Source organism: Elephas maximus, chromosome 6, assembly GCF_024166365.1.
Source record: "Elephas maximus indicus isolate mEleMax1 chromosome 6, mEleMax1 primary haplotype, whole genome shotgun sequence".
Lineage (NCBI taxonomy): Eukaryota > Metazoa > Chordata > Mammalia > Proboscidea > Elephantidae > Elephas > Elephas maximus.
Window position 1 is genome coordinate 19,614,844 of NC_064824.1, and position 26,038 is coordinate 19,640,881.

At 39.7% G+C, this 26,038-nt stretch overlaps 1 protein-coding gene across 7 annotated transcripts in view; it reads right to left on the reverse strand.

Annotated features, from left to right (window-relative positions):
- Positions 1–26,038, reverse strand: part of PTPN4 (protein tyrosine phosphatase non-receptor type 4) — a 245,317-nt gene that overhangs the window by 173,809 nt on the left and 45,470 nt on the right. For all 7 annotated transcript variants that reach the window (XR_007518073.1, XM_049889148.1, XM_049889150.1 and 4 more), the window contains exon 2: positions 19,479–19,633. Coding sequence is in view for 6 of the 7 variants with exons in the window: in XM_049889148.1 (XP_049745105.1) it covers positions 19,479–19,616 (138 nt within the window). In the remaining variant the exon portion in view is untranslated. The remainder of the gene's footprint in view (positions 1–19,478; positions 19,634–26,038) is intronic.

Sequence of the window (26,038 nt, forward strand, 5' to 3'; positions counted from 1 at the left end):
GCTATGAGTCAGAATTGACTCAACGGCAATGGGTTTGGTCTTTTGGGTTTTTTGGGACAGGAACATGTTTTTGGTGAATTAATGATGAATTCAGAGCATGAAGGGGACAACATACTCCACAGGCTAGTTACAGCAAAAATAAATGGCTGTGCCAAAGTCACAGTGAAAACAGGACTTGAAACTGAATCAACACTAATGGGTTTATCTCACCCCTAAGTCCAACCAGAGAAAGAGAAAGAAGGGCTAGTAAAGTTACATCAAGTCCTTCACTACATCAATTTTCTTCAGGAAAATATACAGAAACAGCTTTGACGGGATGACTATCAGATGGACAAAAAGCTGACGCTGGCAACAATGAACTTGTCACCTGTGGTGCCCAAATTTTTAAGAAAAACAAGGACTCTAGTAGCTAAGACTTTATAAATCACTGCTTGGTAATTTTCAGAGGAAACTGAAAGGTTCTCCTTGTTATAGAATAGGGAGATATTGATGAGGTCACCTTATAAATGTGGCAGCTGCCCCCAGTGGGGCTTCCTGACATTTAATGGCACTTAATGGACAAAAGAACAAATACCAGAACTACAGAAGTCCTAATTAGTTTGCAGGCTGCCACATGCCACTGCACAGGCTACATGCCACACAACTGGGGCGCCATTCAGAGGCGGAAACACACACAATCTACACAAAAGCATGAAGTAGCTCGGTTAGTTTCAATGACTTGACTTCAGATCCCCAGAGGAATAAACAGACTATGTGCCTAGGAATAAATAGACTACATATCTAACAAATACTGTTTCCTTTAAGTAAGTTTGTTAATGACCTGAGATAATGCTAGAGAAAGTTTCTAGCACCACACTACCAGAGGTGTAAGAAGGGTAATGGGTGCCCTTGTTACACCTCAGCAAGGGGAGGTATGATTCGCCACAGGCCTCATCTGGTGACCACCTGGACTTGGGCCTGGGGGCAAATGATCCCTCTAACTCCCCCTTGCTCTACACCTCTGCATACTACTTATCATTCTAGTAATATATTTGGCTCTACCGGAACTAACATTTAAATATACAGTAGTTTGTTTTCCTGAAAGAATAATTAGATAGCACATTTATTACTACACTGCAAAATGCAACACACTACTGTCAACTAAGGAAGTCCCTGGGTGGTGCAAATGGTTAACTGTCCAACTACTAACCAAAAGGATGGTGCTTCAAATCTACCCAAAGGAGCCTCAGAAGAAAGGACTGGTGATCTAGTTCCAAATGTTCACAGCCATTAAAAACCCTACGTGCAGTTCTACTCTGAAACACATGGAGCAGCCATCAGTCAGAACTGACTCAACGGCAGCCAGCTGGGTTTTGGTTTTAGTGTCAACTAAAGGAGCAGTGATGGTTTGGCATTAAAATTCTCACCTTACGTGTGGAAGACCTGGGTTTCGTTCCTGGCAAACACACCTCAGGTACAGCTATCATTCTGTTAGTGAAGACTTGTATGCTGCTATGATGCTTCCAAATTAAGATAGACTAGGAAGAAAAGCCTGGCAATCTACTTCTAAAAATTAGCCAATGAAAACCCTATGGATCACAACAGCCTGATCCGTTATACATGGGTTTGCCAACTCAAAGACAGCTAACAACACTGTCAATTAAATTGTCCAACCAGGAAATTATGCTAGATCAGAAACAGCAAGCGTTTTTATATTTAGCAACAATTACAGAATGGTAAGTTTAAATATTAATTAATTAGCTAAATATTAACTAATATGAAGTTAAAACCAGAACTATTAAGTTTATACAAAAAAAAAAAGGATTCTACAGACTTGTATAACATAAAATATGGCTTACTTTTTTACATCACTCCTCTAATACTTTCCTAAGACTGCAGCCTTCAGTGTGGACTACTCCTAAACAAAACACAAAAACCCTCGCAACTGGACCAATAAATAACATCATGATAAATGGAGAAAACACTGAAGTTGTCAAAGATTTCCTTTTTACTTGGATCCGCAATCAATACCCATGGAAGGAGCAGTCAAGAAATCAAACGACCTATTGCATTGGGCAAATCTACTACAAAAGACTTCCTTAAAGAGTTAAAAACTAAAAATGTTACTTTGAGGACTAAGGTGTGCCCGACCCAGGCCATAGTATTTTCAAGCACCTCACAGACATGTGAAAGCTGGACTATGAATAAGGAAGACCAAAGAAGAATTGACGCCTTTGAATTATGGTGTTGACAAGGTCTATTAAATATATGATGGACTGCCAGAAAAAGAACAAATCTGTCTTGGAAGAAGTACACCCAGAATGCTCCTTAGAAGCAAGGACGGTAAGGCTTCGTCTCACATACTTTGGACATGCCATCAGGAGGAACCAGTCCCTGGAGAAGGACTTCATGCTCAGTGAAAAAGAGGAACACCCTGAAGGAGATGGACTGACACACTGGCTGCGAGAATGGGCTCAAACACAACAATGATTGTAAGGATGGTGCTGGCCTAGGCAGTGTTTCATTCAGTTGTACACAGGGTCGCTATAATTCAGAACCAACTTGACGACACCTAACAACAATACATGGGAGTTTCTATCAACCAGAAATTTATATGAAATGAATTCTACACATTTCGTATTATCTCTGCTTGGCAACCTACATAACAACTATCTGTTAATAGATGATAAAATACAAAAGAAAATATCTTACTTTTTGGAAAAGCACACTGAATTTGCAGGGTATGTCAGATAATATTCTCAATGGTACCTTTATTGATCCAACTTTCATTATTACTCTGCAGCCCTTTTTCGGTGTGAAATGGCTTGGAATTCAGGGTAAAAAAGATAACTGATTCTGCCATACAGCAACGTATACAGGAAATTTTAAGCTTAAGAAACTATTAAAATATAGGAAAAACCAATTCTCAACTTTATATGGAATGGAAAGAGGCCCCAAATAGCTAATGTAATGATGAAAGGGAAGAGCAAAGTAGGAGGCCTCACACTTCCTGATTTTAAAACATATTAAACGGCAGTCAAAACAGCCTGGTAGTGGTATAACAATACAGAGACCAAAGGAATAGAATTAAGAGTCCAGAAATAAACCCACACATCTGCTGTCAACTCATTTTTTTTTTCTCGAGCTTTTACTTTATGCCTTGCTTGTACAAGCTTTCTGTGTATTATAATCTTATGAAATAAGTAATAAATATCAACATACATGAAAAAACAGAAGTTTAGAGCTGCTAAGTAAACTTTACTAATTACAGCTAGTAACTTGTGGAGTTGGAATATAAACATGAGTCCATCAGAATCCAAAGACTTGATTTTAATTCATCAGTTTTTTTTTTTAATTTTTATTGTGCTTTAAGTGAAAGTTTACAAATCGTCACTCTCTCACACAAAAACCTATACACACCTTGCTACACACTCCCAATTACTCTCTACCTAATAAGACAGCCTGCTCTCTTCCTCCATTCTCTCTTTTCGTGTCCATTTCGCCAGCTTCTAGCCCCCTCCACCCTCTCATTTCCACTCCAGGCTGGAGATGCCAACATAGTCTCAAGTGTCCACCTGATCCAAGAAGCTCACTCCTCACCAGCATCCCTCTCCAACCCATTGTCCAGTCCAATCCATGTCTGAAGAATTGGCTTCGGGAATGGTTCCTGTCCTGGGCCAACAGAAGGTCTGGGGGCCATGACCACTGGGGTCCTTCCAGTCTCAGTCAGACCATTAAGTCTGGTCTTATGAGAATTTGGGGTCTGCATCCCACTGCTCTCCTGCTTCCTCAGGGGTTCTCTGTTGTGTTCCCTGTCACAGCAGTCATCTGTTGCAGCCGGGCACCATCTAGTTCTTCTGGTCTCAGGATGATGTAGTCTCTGGTTTATGTGGCCCTTTCTGTCTCTTGGGCTCGTAATCACCTTGCGTCCTTGGCGTTCTTCATTCTCCTTTGATCCAGGTGGGTTGAGACCAATTGATGCATCTTAGATGGCTGCTTGCTAGCGTTTAAGACCCCAGATGCCACTCTTCAAAGTGGGATGCAGAATGTGTGAACTGATTTTTGACGAGGGTGCTAAGTACATTCAATGGGGAAAGAAGAGTCTCTTCAAAAAATGGTGCCAGGAAAACTGGATTTCCACATGCATTAAAATGAAACAGGATCCATGCCTCAAATCATACATAAAAAACAAATTCAAAATTGGTTAAGAACTTAAATGTGCACACTAAAACCATGAAATTATTAGAAGGAAATACAGGGGCAACACTGTAAGGCCTAGCTTTTAACAATGTATAATCTAATAACAAAAGCACAAAAGACAAATAAATGGGACTTCTTAAACATTAAAAATATTGGTTCATCAAATGACTTTACCAAGAAAGTGCAAAGACAAGCTACCAACTGGGAGAGTATCTGAAAAGAATCTAATAATCAAATATATGTAAAACTTTGACAACTTAACAATAAAAAGACAAATAACCCCATCATAAAATGGGCAAAAAGGACTACAACAGACATTTCACCAAAGAGGACAAACAAACACATGAAAAGACACTCAACGTCATTAGCCATATGAGAGATTCAAATCAAAGCTGCAATGAAATGGCCCTGGTGGCGCAACGGTTAAGAGCTTGGCTAACCAAAAGGCTGGCAGTTCGAATCCACCAGGCGCTCCTTGGAAACCCTATGTGGCAGTTCTACTCTGTCCTATAGGGTGGCTATGAGTCGGAATTGACTTCACAGTAAGAGGGAGGATGGCTAAGGTGCTCTGATGGCACAATGGTTAAGCACTTGGCTCTTAACCAAAATTTGAGCCCATCAGGTGCTCCAGGGGAGACAGATGTGGCAGTCAGCATCCATGAAAACTGACACCCTTGGAAACCCTATTGGACAGTTCTACTCTGTCCTATAGGGTCACTATGAGTTGGAATTGATTTGGTAAGAGCGAGTTAGGTTTTTGTTTTTTTTTTTTAATAACTTTTATTAAGCTTCAAGTGAACGTTTACAAATCCAATCAGTCTGTCACATATAAGTTTACATACATCTCACTCCCTACTCTGACTTGCTCTCCCCCTCTTGAGTCAGCCCTTTCAGTCTCTCCTTTCGTGACAATTTTGCCGGTTTCCCTCTCTCTCTATCCTCCCATCCCCTCTCCAGACAAGAGTTGCCAACACAATCTCAAGTGTCCACCTGATATAATTAGCTCACTCTTCATCAGCATCTCTCTCCCACCCGCTGACCAGTCCCTTTCATTTCTGATGAGTTGTCTTCGGGGATGGTTCCTGTCCTGTGCCTACAGAAGGTCTGGGGAGCATGGCCGCTGGGATTCCTCCAGTCTCAGTCAGACCATTAAGTTTGGTCTTTTTATGAGAATTTGGGGTCTGCATCCCACTGATCTCCTGCTCCCTCAGGGGTTCTCTGTTGTGCTCCCTGTCAGGGCAGTCATCGATTGTGGCCGGGCACCAACTAGTTCTTCTGGTCTCAGGATGATGTAGGTCTCTGGTTCATGTGGCCCTTTCTGTCTCTTGGGCTCTTAGTTGTCGTGTGGCCTTGGTGTTCTTCATTTTCCTTTGCTCCAGGTGGGTTGAGACCAATTGCTGCATCTTAGATGGCCGCTTGTTAGCATTTAAGACCCCAGACGCCACATTTCAAAGTGGGATGCAGAATGATTTCATAATAGAATTATTTTGCCAATTGACTTAGAAGTCCCCGCAAACCATGTTCCCCAGACCCCCGTGCTTGCTCCGCTGACCTCTGAAGCATTCATTTTATCCCGGAAACTGCTTTTGGTCCAGTCCAATTGAGCTGACCTTCCATGTATTGAGTGTTGTCCTTCCCTTCACCTAAAGCAGTTCTTATCTACTGAGTAATCAATAAAAAACCCTCTCCCACCCTCCCTCCCTCCCCCCCTCGTAACCACAAAAGTATGTGTTCTTCTCAGGTTTACTATTTCTCAAGATCGTATAATAGCGGTCTTATACAATATTTGTCCTTTTGCCTCTGACTCATTTCGCTCAGCATAATGCCTTCCAGGTTCCTCCATGTCATGAAATGTTTCAGAGATTCATCACTGTTCTTTATCGATGCGTAGTATTCCATTGTGTGAATATACCACAATTTATTTACCCATTCATCCGTTGATGGACACCTTGGTTGCTTCCAACTTTTTGCTATTGTAAACAGAGCTGCAATAAACATGGGTGTGCATATATCTGTTTGTGTGAAGGCTCTTGTATCTCTAGGGTATATTCCCAGGAGTGGGATTTCTGGGTTGTATGGTAGTTCTATTTCTAACTGTTTAAGATAACGCCAGATAGATTTCCAAAGTGGTTGTACCATTTTACAATCCCACGAGCAGTGTATGAGAGTTCCAATCTCTCCGCAGCCTCTCCAACATTTATTATTTTGTGTTTTTTGGATTAATGCCAGCCTTGCTGGTGTGAGATGGAATCTCATGGTAGTTTTAATTTGCATTTCTCTAATGGCTAATGATCGAGAGCATTTTCTCATGTATCTGTTGGCTGCCTGAATATCTTCTTTAGTGAAATGTGTGTTCATATCCTTTGCCCACTTCTTGATTGGGTTGTTTGTCTTTTTGTGGTTGAGTTTTAACAGAATCATGTAGATTTTAGAGATCAGGCGCTGGTCGGAGATGTCATAGCTGAAAATTCTTTCCCAGTCTGTAGGTGGTCTTTTCACTCTTTTGGAGAAGTCTTTAGATGAGCATAGGTGTTTGATTTTTAGGAGCTCCCAGTTATCGGGTTTCTCTTCATCATTTTTGGTAATGTTTTGTATTCTGTTTATGCCTTGTATTAGGGCTCCTAGGGTTGTCCCAATTTTTTCTTCCATGATCTTTATCGTTTTAGTCTTTATGTTTCGGTCTTTGATCCACTTGGAGTTAGTTTTTGTGCATGGTGTGAGGTATGGGTCCTGTTTCATTTTTTTGCAAAGGGATATCGAGTTATGCCAGCACCATTTGTTAAAAAGGCTATCTTTTCCCCAGTTAATTGACACTGGTCCTTTGTCAAATATCAGCTGCTCATACGTGGATGGATCTATGTCTGGGTTCTCAATTCTGTTCCATTGGTCTATGTGTCTATTTTTGTACCAATACCAGGCTGTTTTGACTACTGTGGCTGTATAATAGGTTCTGAAGTCAGGTAAGGTGAGGCCTCCCACTTTCTTCTTCTTTTTCAGTAGTGCTTTGCTTATCCGGGGCTTCTTTCCCTTCCATATGAAATTGGTGATTTGTTTCTCTAACCCCTTAACATATGACATTGGAATTTGGATCGGAAGTGCGTTAAATGTATAGATGGCTTTTGGCAGAATAGACATTTTTACTATGTTAAGTCTTCCTATCCATGAGCAGGGTATGTTTTTCCACTTAAGTATGTCCTTTTGAATTTCTTGTAGTAGAGCTTTGTAGTTTTCTTTGTATAGGTCTTTCACATCCTTGGTAAGATTTATTCCTAAGTATCTTATCTTCTTGGGAGCTACTGTGAATGGTATTGATTTGGTTATTTCCTCTTCGGTGTTCTTTTTGTTGATGTAGAGGAATCCAAGTGATTTTTGTATGTTTATTTTATAACCTGAGACTCTTCCAAACTCTTCTATTAGTTTCCGTAGTTTTCTGGAGGATTCCTTAGGGTTTTCTGTGTATATAATCATGTCATCTGCAAATAGTGATAACTTTACTTCTTCCTTGCCAATCCAGCTACCTTTTATTTCTTTGTCTAGCCTAATTGCCCTGGCTAAGACTTCCAACACGATGTTGAATAAGAGCGGTGATAAAGGGCATCCTTGTCTGGTTCCCGTTCTCAAGGGAAATGCTTTCAGGTTCTCTCCATTTAGAGTGATACTGGCTGTTGGCTTTGCATAGATGCCCTTTATTATGTTGAGGAATTTTCCTTCAATTCCTATTTTGGTAAGACTTTTTATCATAAATGGGTGTTGGACTTCATCAAATGCCTTTTCTGCATCAATTGATAAGATCATGTGGTTTTTGTCTTTTGTTTTATTTATGTGATGGATTACATTAATGGTTTTTTTGATATTAAACCAGCCTTGCATACCTGGTATAAATCCCACTTGATCAGGGTGAATTATTTTTTTGATGTGTTGTTGGATTCTATTGGCTAGAATTTTGTTGAGGATTTTTGCATCAATGTTCATGAGGGATATAGGTCTATAATTTTCTTTTTTTGTAATGTCTTTACCTGGTTTTGGTATCAGGGAGATGGTGGCTTCATAGAAAGAGTTGGGTAGTATTCCGTCATTTTCTATGCTTTGGAATACCTTTAGTAGTAGTGGTGTTAACTCTTCTCTGAAAGTTTGGTAGAACTCTGCAGTGAAGCCGTCCGGGCCAGGGCTTTTTTTTGTTGGGAGTTTTTTGATTACCGTTTCAATCTCTTTTTTTGTTATGGGTCTATTTAGTTGTTCTACTTCTGAATGTGTTAGTTTAGGTAGGTAGTGTTTTTCCAGGAATTCATCCATTTCTTCTAGGTTTTCAAATTTGTTAGAGTACAATTTTTCGTAGTAATCTGAAATGGTTCTTTTAATTTCATTTGGTTCTGTTGTGATGTGGTCCTTCTCGTTTCTTATTTGGGTTATTTGTTTCCTTTCCTGTATTTCTTTAGTCAGTCTAGCCAATGCTTTATCAATTTTGTTAATTTTTTCAAAGAACCAGCTTTTGGCTTTGTTAATTCTTTCAATTGTTTTTCTGTTCTCTAATTCATTTAGTTCAGCTCTAATTTTTATTATTTGTTTTCTTCTGGTGCCTGATGGATTCTTTTGTTGCTCACTTTCTATTTGTTCAAGTTGTAGGGACAGTTCTCTGATTTTGGCTCTTTCTTCTTTTTGTATGTGTGCATTTATTGATCTAAATTGGCCTCTGAGCACTGCTTTTGCTGTGTCCCAGAGGTTTTGATAGGAAGTATTTTCATTCTCGTTGCTTTCTATGAATTTCCTTATTCCCTCCTTGATGTCTTCTATAACCCAGTCTTTTTTCAGGAGGGTATTGTTCATTTTCCAAGTATTTGATTTCTTTTCCCTAGTTTTTCTGTTATTGATCTCTAGTTTTATTGCCTTGTGGTCTGAGAAGATGCTTTGTAATACTTTGATGTTTTGAACTCTGCAAAGGTTTGTTTTATGACCTAATATGTGGTCTATTCTAGAGAATGTTCCATGTGCGCTAGAAAAAAAAGTATATTTTGCAGCAGTTGGGTGGAGAGTTCTGTATAAGTCAATCAGGTCAAGTTGGTTGATTGTTGTAATTAGATCTTCCGTGTCTCTGTTGAGCTTCTTACTGGATGTCCTGTCCTTCTCCGAAAGTGGTGTGTTGAAGTCTCCTACTATAATTGTGGGGGCATCTATCTCGCTTTTCAATTCTGTTAAAATTTGATTTATGTATCTCGCAGCCCTGTCATTGGGTGCATAAATATTTAATATGGTTATGTCCTCCTGATCAATTGTCCCTTTTATCATTATATAGTGTCCTTCTTTATCCTTTGTGGTGGATTTAAGTCTAAAGTCTATTTTGTCAGAAATTAATATTGCTACTCCTCTTCTTTTTTGCTTATTGTTTGCTTGATATACTTTTTTCCATCCTTTGAGTTTTAGTTTGTTTGTGTCTCTAAGTCTAAGGTGTGTCTCTTGTAGGCAGCATATAGATGGATCGTGTTTCTTTATCCAGTCTGTGACTCTCTGTCTCTTTATTGGTGCATTTAGTCCATTTACATTCAGGGTAATTATAGATAAATAAGTTTTTAGTGCTGTCATTTTGATGCCTTTTTATGTGTGTTGTTGACAATTTCATTTTTCCACATACTTTTTTGTGCTGAGGCGTTTTTCTTAGTAAATTGTGAGATCCTCATTTTCATAGTGTTTGACTTTATGTTAGTTGAGTCGTTACGTTTTTCTTGGTTTTTATCTTGAGTTATAGAGTTGTTATACCTTTTTGTGGTTACCTTATTATTTACCCCTATTTTTCTAAGTAAAAACCTAACTTGTATTGTTCTATATCGCCTTGTATCGCTCTCCATATGGCAGTTCAATGCCTCCTGTATTTAGTCCCTCTTTTTGATTATTGTGATCTTTTACCTATTGACTTCCATGATTCCCCATTATGTGTATTTTTTTTTTTTAATTAATCTTAATTTGTTTGTTTTTGTGATTTCCCTATTTGAGTTGATATCAGGACGTTCTGTTTTGTGACCTTGTGTTGTGCTGATATCTGATATTATTGGTTCTCTGACCAAACAATATCCTTTAGTATTTCTTGTAGCTTTGGTTTGGTTTTTGCAAATTCTCTAAACTTGTGTTTGTCTGTAAATATCTTAATTTTGCCTTCATATTTCAGAGAGAGTTTTGCTGGATATATGATCCTTGGCTGGCAGTTTTTCTCCTTCAGTGTTCTGTATATGTCGTCCCATTCCCTTCTTGTCTGCATGGTTTCTGCTGAGTAGTCAGAACATATTCTTACTGATTCTCCCTTGAAGGAAACCTTTCTTTTCTCCCTGGCTGCTTTTAAAATTTTCTGTTTATCTTTGGTTTTGGTGAGTTTGATGATAATATGTCTTGGTGTTTTTCTTTTTGGATCAATCTTAAATGGGGTTTGATGAGCATCTTGGATAGATATCCTTTTGTCTTTCATGATGTCAGGGAAGTTTTCTGTCAGGAGTTCTTCAACTATTTTCTCTGTGTTTTCTGTCCCCCCTCCCTGTTCTGGGACTCCAATCACCCGCAGGTTATCCTTCTTTATAGAGTCCCACATAATTCTTAGGGTTTCTTCTTTTTTTTTAATTCTTTTATCTGATTTTTTTTCAGCTATGTTGGTGTTGATTCCCTGGTCCTCCAGATGTCCCAGTCTGCATTCTAATTGCTCGAGTCTGCTCCTCTGACTTCCTAGTGCGTTGTCTAATTCTGTTATTTTATTGTTAATCTTTTGGATTTCTACATGTTGTCTCTCTATGGATTCTTGCAACTTATTAATTTTTCCACTATGTTCTTGAATAATCTTTTTGAGTTCTTCAACAGTTTTATCGGTGTGTTCCTTGGCTTTTTCTGCAGTTATCCTAATTTCATTTGTGATATCATTAAGCATTCTGTAAATTAGTTTTTTATATTCTGTATCTGATAATTCCAAGATTGTATCTTCATTTGGGAAAGACTTTGATTCTTTTGTTTGGGGGGTTGGAGAAGCTGTCATGGTCTGCTTCTTTAAGTGGTTTGATATGGATTGTTGTCTCCGAGCCATCACTGGGAAACTAGTTTTTCCAGAAAATCCGCTAAAAAAAAAATGCAGTCAGATCCCTATCAGAGTTCTCCCTCTGGCTCAGGCTATTCAGATGTTAATGAAGCCGCCTGGGGAGGGTGGGGGAGGGAACAGAGAGATAGGAGAGTAGCACCTCAGAATATAGCCAGAGTTGCTTGTCTTGCTTGGAATGACTATTATATCTGAGATTCCTGCAGGCGCGTCGCCTATGTGTGCTGGCTGTGTGGAGATTGCCCCCGGGGGGTCTGGCCCGCTGGAGTCATGGTCAGATCCTCCGCTTCCAGGCCCACGCCCAGCGTCAAGGCTCCCCTACTGGGATGATGCACTCTCGACTCCAAAATCAGTCGCTGCCTCCCGGGGACTTCTCGTCCCTCCAGCCGTGTGGCCGTGCCGCCCCGGAGAACCAGTTGGGCCTCCTCCCGGGGTTAGTTCAGATGGGTGGAGCAGCTCCCCATGCTTGTGCCGTGACCGAGTGTCCCAGCTGGGACGCTGTTCTCCCCGCTCCAATACCAGTCGCTGCCTCCCGGGGTCTTCTCCTCCCGGCTGCGTCCCATGCCGCCCGCGCGACCCGGCTGGTCCCCTTCCCGGGGTTAGTTCAGGGGGGTGGAGCAACTCTCCGTGTTTATGCCGTACCTGCGTCCAGTCCAAATCCCTGTGGGACGGTTCCCCGGCTCGGATGCTGCTCTTTCTGTTCCAAGACCAGTCACTGCCTCCCGGGGACTTCTCCTACCGGCTGCGTCCCACACCGCCCGTGGAACCAGCTGGTCCCCCTCCCGGGGTTAGTTCAGGGGGGTGGAGCAGCTCTCTGTGCTTGTGCCGTACCTGACTGGTACGCTGGCTCCAGGCTCTGGAAACAATCGCTGCTTCCCCGTATTAGTTCGTTCTCCGTCTCTAAATCTGTGTTTTTTGTTCAGAGTTTGTAGATTGTTATGTATGTGATCGATTCACTTGTTTTTCCATGTCTTTGTTGTAAGAGGGATCCGAGGTAGCGTCTGCCTAGTCCGCCATCTTGGCTCCGCCCGCTAAAGGATTTCTAGGTTTTTTTTTTTTTCAGGATCGCTAAGATTAAAAAATAAATAACAAATTTTGGGGAGGATGTGGAGAAGCTGAAATCCTTATCCATTGCTGATGGGAATGCAAAATGGTACAGCCATTGTGGCAGTTCCCAAAAAACTAAAAATAGAACTACCATAAAAAAAAACCCAAATCCATTGCTGTTAAGTCAATTCTGACTCGTAGTGACCCTATAGGACAGAGGAGAACTGCCGCATAGGGTTTCCAAGGAGCAGCTGGTGGATCGAACTGCTGACCTTTTGGTTAGCAGTACAGCTCTTAATTACTAAACCACCAGGGCTCCAGAACTACGGTATGACACAGCGATTCCAATCGTAGGTATACAGGTAGCCCCCAACTTACAACGGATTTGAGTTACAATGAACAGCATTTCCAACCATCCTTTTTTTTTTTTTGTACGTGTTGTTAGTAATATGTAATACATACAATGTTGCAGGATGTAATCTGTTGATGTATCATTCTCGTATGTTCATTAGCAGACGTTCAATTTTACGATTTACTGTTCAATACACCGCCATATAGATTCAGCTTTCTAAACTAAAGCAGAGGCTTCAGCTGCTTGAAATCATGGACCCAAACGCTGATCACTTTGCTAAAGTCGATAGGCAGATTCAGGAAGCAGTGAGATGTTATTGCAAAATATGTGAAGAAAAAAAGAAAAGGACCAGACAGATAACTCTCACTAATTTTCTGACTGGAAAGGCCACCACGATTCCCAGGGATAATCCAGATGATCCAGAACCTTCCACGAGTGGACTTATTACCACAACTGACAAAATCCCAAGGCCGTCTAACTCTTCTTCATTGCTGGAGTAAACTTTCACGATTTGTGTATTTTTTTGTACGTATGTATGTATTAAAATATATCTATAAGTTTATATGCAATGTTTCCACTCCCAAAGACAAAAAAAGATTGGATTTATAAAGATGTTCAAAGGTGAGATTTATAAAGATACTGATAAAAAAGGCAATGATAAGGAAAACTTACCAAAAAAAAAAAAAGAGGAGCCTGACTTAGGTCAGAACCAACCTACAGGTAGTCCCCAACTTACAAAGGGGTTCTGTTCTGATGACTCCATCATAACTCAGTTTTGACATAAGCTGAATACCAATTTTTTTTTACTTTTCACTATTATTGCCTTTTATTATGAGTATCTTTATAAATTCTACCTTTGAACATGTGCAAGTGAACATCTGGGAATGACATCAGCAAATTACATGCTGCAACATTTTATGTAGTACATATTACTAATGATAAGATGTGCTGTTTTAGTCTGGGTTCTCTAGAGAAACAAAACCAGTAAAGCATATAAATATATACAGAGAGAGATTTATATCAAGGAAATGGCTCATGTGGCTGTACAGGCTGGAACATGGGTCAGGCTGGAGACTTCTCCAGATTCATATAGCTGCAGGGGCTGGTGAACGCAAGATCAGCAAGTCAGATAGCAGGGCTCTTGCTCACAGGCCGCGAAGACCAACGAATCCCAATATCCACAGGTAAGCTGCTAGCTTAAGTCCCAGGAACTGGAGGTCAGGTGAACAGGAACCAGATGAAGGATCCAGAGTGAGCAAAAGCCCACAACCCTTGCCAAAAAGTTTACTTATATTCATTGCAGGCCAACGCCCAAGGAAACTCCCTTTTAACTGCCAGGCTACTCACAGCAGATCCCATGGTGGTGGTGATCACATTGTGTCAAATCTCATCATGGGAGTGATCACACCATCATATGACTGCCAAACTACATCATAACTGCCAACCACTGAGAATCATGGTTCAGACAAGTTGACACACAACCTTAATGATCACATGTATGAACAAAAGCCAAAAAACAGATGATCATAAGTGTGATTCATTGTAACTCAAATATGCTGGATATTGGAGTCTACCTTTATACCTAAAGGACTTAAAAGCCAAGACTCAGAGACTTGTACACCAATGTTCACTGCAGCACTAATCACAACAGCCAAATGCCCATCAACAGATGAATGGATGAACAAAATGTGGTACATACATACAATGGAATACAACTTAGCCAGTAGGAGAAATGAAGTCTTGATATATGCTACAGTATGGACAGAGCTTGAAGACATGCTGAGTGAAATAAGCGAAAAACAAAAGGACAAATATTGTATGGTCTCACTTATACAAAAAGAAAAGGCAAATGTAGAGACCAAAGTTTATTAGTGGTTACCAGGGGTGGGACACAGGAGGAAAGAGGATTATTGCTTATGTAGTACTGAGTTTCAGCTTATGGTGATGGAAAAATCACATTGGTTAAGGGAGGGTTTCACAGCCGATTATTGTAATTGCTGTCAATAAACTGTACACCTGTAAAAAGTTGAATTGGCAAAAGCTGTGTGATAGATATATTTATAATGACACACACAAAAAAAGAATACCTGCTTAGGCTGCTTATGTACAACCAAATACCTCATGGGATTTGTTTGGTTTCTTGGTTGGGAGGTTTAGGGTCATGGTTTCATGTGACATTCCAGTTAATTAGCCTAATAACGTGTTTAGTGCTTCTGTTCTACCCCCTAGTTCGCTGCATAGTGCCTGAGGTCTTTTAAGTTTGCGAGTCACCATCCACAACATGACAATTGCTCTCTATTCACTAGGAACAACTGAGGAAGAAAGACAGTCAGGAATAGGAGGAGGAAATAGAGTGTGTGGCTAATTGCCTCCATGAACAACTGCCTCCTTTGCCATGAGACCAGAAGAACTGGATGGTGCCCAGCTACCATTATGGAACATTCTGATCAATGATTCCACAGAAGAATCCTGATCAAAAGGGGGAAAAGAAGAACAGGATTTCAAATTCTCATGGAATTCAGAATTGTTGGAGCCATGGAGACTGGATGAACCCCTGAAACTACTGCCTTGAGATGATCTTTAAACCCTGAACCAAATATATCCCCTGAAGTCTTCTTAAAACCAAAAGATAGTTTAGCTTAACTAGTAAATGTCTGCCTTGAGTATTATGCTCTTTTAAGAACTCTAAAGGTTAGACAGGAAGCTAAGTGGGCAGTGAGTTTATATTTATATTAATGGGGGAGGAACAATTCAGAGAAGGAGGGTGAGAATGGTTACACAACTTGTAGAATATAATCAATGATGCTGAATTGTACATGTAGGAACTGTTGAATTGGTAAATGTTTTGCTGTGTATATTCTCAACAAAAACAAAATAAATAAAATTAAAAAGAAAGAAACTGGTTAATATAGAAATTTGTACTTTATATTATCTAAAGATTTGAAGTATTATAATAACATGTGCAAAGAGCTGGAGATAGAAAACCAAAAGGAAAGAACATGTTCGGCATTTCTCAAGCTGAAAGAACTGAAGAAAATATTCAAGCCTCGAGTTGCAATAGTGAAGGATTCCATGGGGAAAATATTAAACGATGCAGGAAGCGTCAAAAGAAGATGGAAGGAATACACAGAGTCGTTATACCAAAAATAATTAGTCAACGTTCAACCATTTTTAGAGGTAGCATATGATCAGGAACCGATGGTACTAAAGGAAGAAGTCCAAGTTGCACCGAAAGCAATGGCGAAAAACAAGGCTTCAGGAATTGATGGAATTATCAGTTGAGATCTTTCAACAAACACATGTAGCACTGGAGGTCCTACTCATCTATGCCAAGAAATGTGGAAGACAGCTTCCTGGCCACCTGACTGGAAGAGATCCATATTTATGCCTATTCCCAAGAAAGGTGATCCAACCGAATGTGGAAATTACAGAACAATATCATTAATGTCACACATAAGCAAAATTTTACTGAAGATCATTCAAAACGGCTGCAGTAGTATATCAACAGGGAACTGCTAGAAATTCAGGCTGGATTCAGAAGAGGACGTGGAACCAGGGATATCATTGCTGATGTCAGATGGATCCTGGCTGAAAGCAGAGAATGCCAGAAGGACGTTTACCTGTGTTTTACTGACTATGAAAAGGTATTCGACTGTGTGGATCATAACATATTATGTATAACATTGAGAAGAACGGGAATTCCAGAACACTTACTTGTGCTCATGAGGAACTTGTACATAGATCAAGAGGCAGTTGTTTGGACGGAACAAGGTGATATTGTGTGGTTTAAAGTCAGGAAAGGTGTGTGTCAGAGTTGTAGCTTTTCACCGTACCTATTCAGTCTGTATGCTGAGCGAATAATCCGAGAAGCTGGACTACTATATAAAGAATGGGGCATCAGGATTGGAGGGAGGTTCATTAATAACCTTTGTTGTGGAGACAACACAACATTGCTTGCTGAAAGTGAAGAGGACGTGAATCACTTACTGATGAAGACCAAAGACGACAGCCTTCAGTATGGATTACACCTCAACGTAAACAAAACAAAAATCCTCACAACTGGACCAATAAGCCACATCATGATAAACAGAGAAAAGACTGAAGTTGTCAAGGATTTCATTTTACTTGGATCAACAGCCATGGAAGCAGCAGTCAAGAAATCAAAAGATGCATGCATTGGGCAAATCTGCTGCAAAGGACCTTTTTAAAGTGTTGAAAAGCAAAGCTGTCACCTTGAAGACTGAGGTGCGCCTGCTCCAAGCCATGGTATTTTCAATTCTATCATATGCATGTGAAAGTTGGACTAGAATGAGGAAGGCCGAAGAAGAAGTGATGCCTTTGAATTATGGTGTTGGCGAAGACTATTGAATATATCATGGACTGACAAAAGAATGAACACTTCTGTCTTGGAAGAAGTACAACCAGAATGCTCCTCAGAAGCAAGGATGGCGAGACTGTGTCTTGCATACTTTGGACCTGTTGCCAGGAGGGATCAGTCCCTAGAGAAGTACATGCTTGGTAAAGTACAGGGTCAGCAGAGAAAGAGGAAGACCCTCAATGAGATGGATTGACACAGAGGCTGCAACAATGGGCTCAAACATAACAACAACTGTAAAGATGGCACAGGACCAAGCTGTTGTGCATAGGATTGCTGTGAGTCAAAACTGACTCAATGGCACCTAACAATAACAACGAAGATTTGAAAGCATAGAAATCCCCAGGTAATACAGCATGAAATGGGTGAGGTGCCATCCTGGAGACTTGAAAATGAGGAAATATGGACTATATATTCAATAATATTATTTTCAGAATGTTATATTTTAGGGTGTGATAATGGGCCTGTGGTGACTTAGGAGATTCTTAGGAGAACATGCTGAAGTATTTAAGGGTGAAGCCTGCCACTTAGTTTCAGAAGATATAGGAAAAAATACATGCACAGTAAGAAAGATAAAGCAAATGTGCAAAATGTTAACAACAGGTCAATCTAGGTAAAGGGTATTCGTTATATTATTACTTCACCTTTCTGTAGGTCTGAAATTTTTTTTAATGAAATAGAGGAATGCATCTTTACATATATCAAAACATTTAAGACTGTTCACAGTAATATTGTTCATAGGAGCTCAAAGTGGAAACAATCCAAGTACATGCCAACAGTAAACTGGATAAGCAAATGGGTAAGTAAAGTGTGGTACTGTCACACTTTAGGAATGAAAATGAACCAACTACTCCAACCCACCATATAAATGAAACTCACACACACACACACAAAAAAAGGCAGAACAAATGAAGCCAAATACAAATAGAACTCACTTATATGAAATTCAAAATCAGTCAAGTCAAATCTATGGAGATGGTGGTTACCTTCAAGGGAGGTGGTGACTAGAAGGGCATGAGGTGGGTTTCAGAGGTTTTGGTAACATTCTATTTTTCTGGGGGATGGTTCCATAGGTATATTCACTTTCTGAAAATTCATCCTGCTGTATCCCTATGATTCATGTACTTTTCTACATGCACGTTATAGTTCAATCGACATTTATTAAATAAAAAAATAACTAAGATCGCATTACTCATAAGCCCATTCAGTGAGCTTCCCACCTGTAAAGTTAAATCCAAAGCTTTTATCTACGTCTTTATCTAAGACTCAGAAAGTCTTAGATAATTTGGCTGACACCTACCTCCCAGCCTCCTCTCCTTCCCACTCTTCTTATTCCCTTATTCTACTGTAGCTACTCTGACTTCGATGACATTCCTGAACACTACAAATACAGCTCTTACATGTGCTATTTCTGCTGCTGTTTCCTCTCTCATTTGCTTCATGTTTCTGCTCACATGTTCCCTTGTGGGAAAGATCTCCCTGGACCTCTCCATAAAAACAGCACGCTCCCTTGTTCTGTTTTTTTACAGCATTTATTGCCACCTGACATCATATATTTAAATATTACTTAACATATTGTCTCCCCCTCTAAAATATAAGCTCCACAACGTGAGGGCAGGATTCATGACTGGTATTTTTTAATTTCTTTGAATATACTAGGGTAATATATCTTGTATATAGTAACTATTCAAATATTCATTGAATAAATATTTCAGACAAGACTCAGATAAGACGTGGGCTGTCATTTATCTTTGTTTAGCACAATTTTTATTAATAGACAGTATGTGCAATATTACAATGCAAATATACTCTACTAACCACAATACTCCGCTGGTTTGTCAACAGTGTCCTCTGAAGTACACTTTTTAAAAGGCCCAATTTAAACGACAGTAGTTACAAACCCACATTAAAAGACTTTCTTAATTGAATAAAGTGTTTCAAACTGTACTACAACTTAATGATTCCAGTTTTAAGATATATCTAAATTCAGATTTATAACTGTCTTAGTTATCTAGTGCTGCTATAACAGAATACCACAAGCGGATGGCTTCACCAAACAAAAACTTATCTTCTCACAGCTTAGGAGGCTAGAAGTCTGAATTCAGGGCATAATTTCTAGCAGAACGCTTTCTCTCCTATTGGCTCAGGGGGAAGGTTCATGCTTTTTTTCAGCTTCTTTCCTTGGAGATCTTCATGTGGCCTGGCATCTATCTTCCCCCATCTCTACTTTTGTGCTGCTTGCCTAATCTGCCTTTTAAATCTCAAAAAAGAATGATTTAAGACATACCCTACACTAATATGGCCCCATTAACATAACAAAGAAAACCCTTTTTCCAAATGGGATTATAACCACAGGTATAAGGTTTGGAATTTGTAACACATATTTTTGAAGGACACAATTCAATCCTTAACAATAACCAACGTGATTAACTGGAAAAAAGTCAGGAGCTGCTTCTGCTTACATGAACTTTGAAAGCTTGCACAGTGTTATCCAGAAGAAGGATGTTGCACACCACCTCTGTATGCAGTCTGTCTCTCGCCAACTCAGATGCTCTTACATTGTAGGTTCTGCCAGCAGGCAATCGGAAACGTGAGGTCATTACTGTTCACACAAGGTCTAAGTTAGATGGGAAAAAAAAAGAAAACAAAGCTTTAATGAAAAAATAGAAGACATGATGTGGTTTAAAAGACAAAATGATTATACACTTTTCAATTAAGACAGGTAAAAATTTTGAAACATTGAGATAAAAATTACAGGTATAAAGTAGACACCATACAGTTTATCATCTAAACTTAAATTACAAGATGTCTTGAAGGAATGTTTTATTGCTTTGTTTTTAACTGTTCCAGCAAGAACTTTTAATATACAAACAAATTCTTCAGGAAGTCACATTCCAATTCAAAACATGTAAACTTAAGAGTAGCCAAAAAAGGGGTGTGGGGAGGTTGTAAATTCCTCACGGATGCAAGTATTTAAACCATTACAGAATGACAGCAGGAGAAAAGATAACTGTGTAGAGCCCTTCTCTTTTTTAAAATTTATGATTTGGAAGAAACATGGAGTTTTTTTTTAAATACAGTAACCTTCATTTTAATTATCCTCAAACTCAACATAATTCTGAAAGTTATTCTTAATAAAACAAAATAGAAAACTAAGAAAACTTATTCTTGCTTTTGAATTTTTAACCGAAGAGGAAATGATTATTTGTAAAAGGTGGAGTACCTGAGAGATACAGTTAACGTGCTCAGCTGCTAACTGAAAAGTTAGAGGTTCGAGTCCACCCAGAGGTACCTCGGAAGAAAAGCCTGGCAATCTATTTCTGAAAAAAAAAAATCAGCTACTGAAAACCCTACAGAGCACAGTTCTACTCTGACACACACGGGATTGCTCTTAGTCAGAGTCAACTGGAAGGGAACTGGTGGTGTGGTGACACTTTTAATCAGAATTAAAATATTCCAGCTTAGCCTCTCCATAGCACACTGTGTTAGTGTCAAAATCAAAAGCAGAAAACCAACATTCAACATTGTGTCAGAATGCTTCCTTTCACCAAAGAGTACATTCGAATGGCCACCAAACGCCTGAAAAGATGCTCAGTGTCATTAGCCATCAGAGAGATGGAAATCAAAACCACAATGAGATACCATTTCACTCCCACTAGGATGTCTAAGATTTAAAAAAACTGAAAATAACAAATGTTGGCAAGGGTGTGGGAAAAGCGAAACCTTTACTCATCGCTGGTGGGAATGAAAAATGGTACAGCCATTGTGGAAAACAGTGCGGTGGTTCCTCCAAAAACTAAAAATAAAACTATCATACCCAGTGCCGTTGAGTCGATTCCTACTCATAACGACCCTACAGGACAGAGTAGAACTGCCCCACAGAGTTTCCAAGGAGCGCCTGGCTGATTTGAACTGCTGACCCTTTGGTTAGCAGCCATAGCACTTATCCACTACGCCACTAGGGTTTCCAAATGGCCCAGCAATTCCGCTTCTAGGTATACACCCAAAAGACTTGAAACCTGACACTCAAACAGAGACTGATACACCAGTGTTCACTGCATCACTGATCACAATAGCCAAAAGGTGGAAATAACCAAAATGCCCATCAACAGAAGAATGGATAAACAAAATGTGGTACACACGACAAACTACTACTCAGCCAGTAGGAGAAATGAAGTCTTGATATATGCTACAATATGGATGGAGGTGGAGGACATTAAGCTGAGTGAAATAAAGCCTATCACAAAAGGACAAATATTGTTATGACCTCACATATATAAAAAGATAATATTAGGAATTGAATTGAATTCCCAAAATATGTTATAAATCCTAATCTGTGGTTATAATCCGATTTGGGACTTGGTTGTCATTGTTATGTTAATAAGATAGGATTAGTGTGGGCTGTGTCTTGAGTCAATCTCTTTTGAGATATAAAAGAGATTAAACAAGGAAGAGTGAGCAGAGACGGGGTAAGACAAATGACAAGACACATGGAGATCTCCAAGTAAGTAGAAAGCAGAAGCTGAAAAGGGCATTCCTCTGGAGTACACGGAGAGAGAAAGCCTTCCCATAGAATTTGGACTTTTAGTCTCCTAAATGGTGAGAACACAAATTTCTGTTTTTAAAAGCCACCTACTTGTGGTATTTCTGTTACATAATAGCACTAACACTGAATTTGGTACTGGAGAGTGGGGTGCTGTTCTAATAGAGAGCTAAAATGTGGAAATGGTTTTGGAATTGGGTAATGGGTAGAGGCTGCAAGAGTTTTAAGGTGCCTAACAGTAAAAGCCTAGATTGCCTTGAAGAGACTGCTGGTAGAGTTATGGGCAACAAAGGCAATTCTGGTGAGGGGTCAGAAGGAAGTGAGGAGAGCCACGGAGAAAATTTCTATCATCTTAGAGAATACAAATGACACCAGCAACAAAATGTGGCCAGAAATGTGGACAGCAAATGTGCTTCTGGTGAGGCTTCCAAAGACAACGATGAACATGTGACTGGACGACAGAGAAAGAGCGATGCTTTTAAGGCAGTGGCAAAGAGCTTGTCTGAATTATGGTCAAATGTTTGGGGGAAGGTAGAACTTGTTAGTGATGAACCTGGATATCTGGCTGATGAGATTTTTAAACAAAATCTTAAAGAGGCCATGAGGTTTCTCTTTGCCATTTACAGTAAAATTCAAGAGGAAGGAGATGGACTTAAAAATGAACTACAGAAAACAGAACTTACAGATTTGGAAAATTCTGTTGTACAAACTAAGGACACGTGTCCTAGAATGGTCACTAGGAACGTAGCTATACAATCTTCTGTTAAAAAGACTAAGCCTGTGACTGATGGATCTAACCAGTTACCACAGCAGAAAACTCATCAGCTTAGACTGAAGGGGACACAGAAAGAATGAAATGAAAGAATGCTGTCTACCTCTTGGAATTCTACAGACAGGAAATACGCCAAAGGAGCTACCTCTTGTTGTCCTCCAAGAAAAGAAAAGGACCATCCCTGGAGCAGCTCAGTGATCAGCAGAATCATTGGAAGGCACACAGGAAGCAGGGCTTTCTGGGTTTCAATGGGTGGTGCCACGGTCTTCTGGATCTCCAAGAGCGGGATCACAGCCTCCTAGGTTTCAAAGAGTTGGATTCTCACCATCTTGGTTTCAGAGTGCGGGGCTGCTATTAAGGTGTGCCAGGGAAATGGAGCTGCTGCCCAAAGCTGAAGGGGTGGGGCTGCCATGCCAAAAGAACAGAGAAACAGGGGGCTGCCAGGGCAGAGGTGGTGGGGTCATTACTCAGATGGACTAGGAGAATGGGACCGTCCAAAGTGGAGGAAGCAGAGTAGAATCCAGAAGGTGAGGCCAACACCCAGAGTCTGAAGAACAGGGCCATTGCCCAGCTGGCCTAAGAGAAGAGGGATTATTTTCAAGCCTGGAGAGCTAATTTAAATTGTTCTGCTGGGTTTCGGACAAGCTTGGTGCCTGTCATCCCTTCTTTCCCTCCAAATTCTCCCACTTGTAGTGGAAATATCTACATTGTACCTGTTCCACCATTGTACTTTGGAAACAGACAACTCTTAATTTAGATTTCACAGGTTCACAGATGAAGAAGAATTTAGGCCAGAATGGAATACACCTAAAGTCTCACCCATATTTGATTTAGATAATTAACTATATGAGATTTTGGATTTAGAGTTGATTTAAGAATTTTGGGATGGTGTGATGGGGTGAATGTGTTTTGCATGTGGCAAGGATATGAATTTTGAGGGGCCAAAGAGTGGGATGATATGGATTGAACAGCATCCCCCCAAAACATGGGTTGTAAATCCTAACCTCTTTATGCCTATGGTTATAATCCCATTTAAGAATGGGTTGTCTTTCTTATGTTAGTGAGACAGACTTAGCGTAGGGTGTATCTTGAGTCAATTTCTTTTGATATATAAGAGATTAAACAGCAAGTGAGCGAGCAGAGATGGGGTAAGACAGATGCCAAGTTACATAGAGAGCCCAGGAAGCAGAAGCTGAAGAGCCTCTAGAGCTGATAGAGAGGGAAAGCCTTCCCCTAAAGCCGGCACCCTGAACTTCAACTTCTAACGTCCTGAACTGTGAGAAAATAAATTTCTCTTTCTTAAAGTCACCCACTATGGTATTTCTGTAATAGCAGCACTAGAAAACTAAGACAGACAAGAAAAGGCAAATGTATAGAGAACAAAGTTTACTAGTGGTTACCAGGGGCATAAGAGAGGGGGAAGGGTGGATTAACAGTGATGAAAATATTGGATTAAGGATAAGGTTGCATAGCTAATTATTATAATTGTTATCAACAAGTTGTATACCTGGAAGAAGTTGAACTGGCAAAAGTTCTATGATAGATGATCACTACAACCAAAAAAAAAAAAAGAGTAGCTGCTGAGACTTCCTCTGCCCAACCAAAAATCTCATGGGATTTGGTTTCTTGGTTTGGAGGTTTAGGGTCATGGATTCATGGGACATCCCGGTTAGCTGGCCTAATAATATGTTTAGTGCTTCTACTGTACCTCCTAGTATGATGTGTAGTGCCTAGGGTATTAAAAATCTTACAAGTGGCCATCCAAGGCACAACTGGCCTCCATTCTTCCAGAACGACAGAGGAAGGACAGTCAGGAATAGGAGGAGAATATGGCATGTGTGCCTAACTGCCTCCATGAACAACTGCCTCCTTTGCCATGAGACCAGAGAACTTGATGGTGCCCAGCTACCATTACTGAACATTTTGATCAAAGATTTCATAGTAGAATCCTCATCAAAAGGAGGAAAAGGCAGAACAGAATTTCAAAGTCTCATGGACTCCAGACTTCCTAGAGCCATGAAGACTGAATGAATCCTTGAAACTACTGCCCTACAATAATCTTTAAACCTTAAACCAGAAATATTCCCTTAAGTCTTGTTAGTTTAACCAAACAACAGGTTAATCCTTTCATGGCCCGTGGTACATATGGTATACCACCCACTTTTTCCAGCTCTCAGGTTCTTTAGTAGTGTACTTTCAGGATTATACTTTTACACAGTGCCCTCCAGTGGGGACTTACATAATGGTGAAGGGCAAATGAAACATTAGTTGACACAAAACAGCTGGGGTATGAGGCTTGCAAGTAAGGTAGTACAACCAGGAAGTGTGACTGCTTAAAAATTTTTCTCTTTTGGCTTTTGTACCCCTAGCCTTGTAAATATGTAAGCATATTTATGGTTTCCTGGGTGATAGTTAAGCAGCCCTGGTAGGTTTCTGCATATGTGTGTGTCTTTGTGTCATATTTGAAAAACTGGAGTTCCTCATGTAACCTAATGGAAGATGCCATGAAAAACATCAGCAACCAAGGTCCAGAGGTACTGACGGGCTCCCGCTAATTACGGGATTCAAGATCATTATAACTTCTGCAGTAACCATGTAATATGAGACACTATTTCTAAAAATCCATATTACTAACCAAAATCTAAGCACACTCCTTGACTCAGCATGTGTCCATTAATGAAAACACATGGTATCGAGAAAAAAAAAAAATTTTAAGCAGAAAATAATTGGATCTTGAAAGGGTTAACTAGTAAAAAATGTCTGCCTTGAGCATTATGCTCTTTTAAGAACTATCTATACGGAATCAAATTGATACAGCAACTTGAAAGATTAGATAGGAAACTTAGGGGGCAGTGAATTTATGATAATGGGGAGGAACGACTCAGAAAAGGAGGGTGACAACCTGCAGAATGTAATCAGTGTAACTAAATGCTACACGTATAAACTGTTGAAATGGTGTATGTTTTGCTGTGTATATTCTCAACAATAACAAAATAAATAAAAATATTTTAAAAAGAAAATCCTATGAACAGTTCCACTCTGTAACACATGGGGTCACCATGAGTCGGAATCGACTAGAGGGCAATGGGTTTTGTTTTGGTTTAAGTTTCAATGTGGACTCTGAAGCCATATCAATGAACGTTCTTTCTCTGTGATATTAAAAACCATGGGTCTGTCTTGCGGATTGAATGGATGCTTACCCATGTGTGATTCTATAACGCTTGGTCATTCTGAAAATACTGATTCACTGACATATGTGGCTCTTCCAAACATTTACACATTTCATCATATTAGAAATCACATTTGTTAATAACACCACCAATCTTCTAAAACAATAAGTCATGGGAAGTTCTCAAGTTTCCATGAGAGCCAATTTTTAATTTTTGCTAGGATTGGAATCGACTCGACGGCAGTGGGTTTAGGAAGCTTGCATTTAACTATTTATAACAAATACTGTCAATTGTTTTCCTTTACGCTCATGGGTTCATTTTTGAGAACATGTCTCCCAAAAGCGTAAATACAAATACCCATAGTTTATTAGTAATTTATTCAATTAAAAATGTTCTCTTAAAACAAAAAAAAGACTAGTTTGCAACTTAAATAATCTTTCAAGAGTTTTTGCTCAAGACAACCACCACAATTTGGTGTGCAGCAGAAGAGATTTATGTAAACTCTTGATTTGTCACATAGAACACTGAAAAACTACA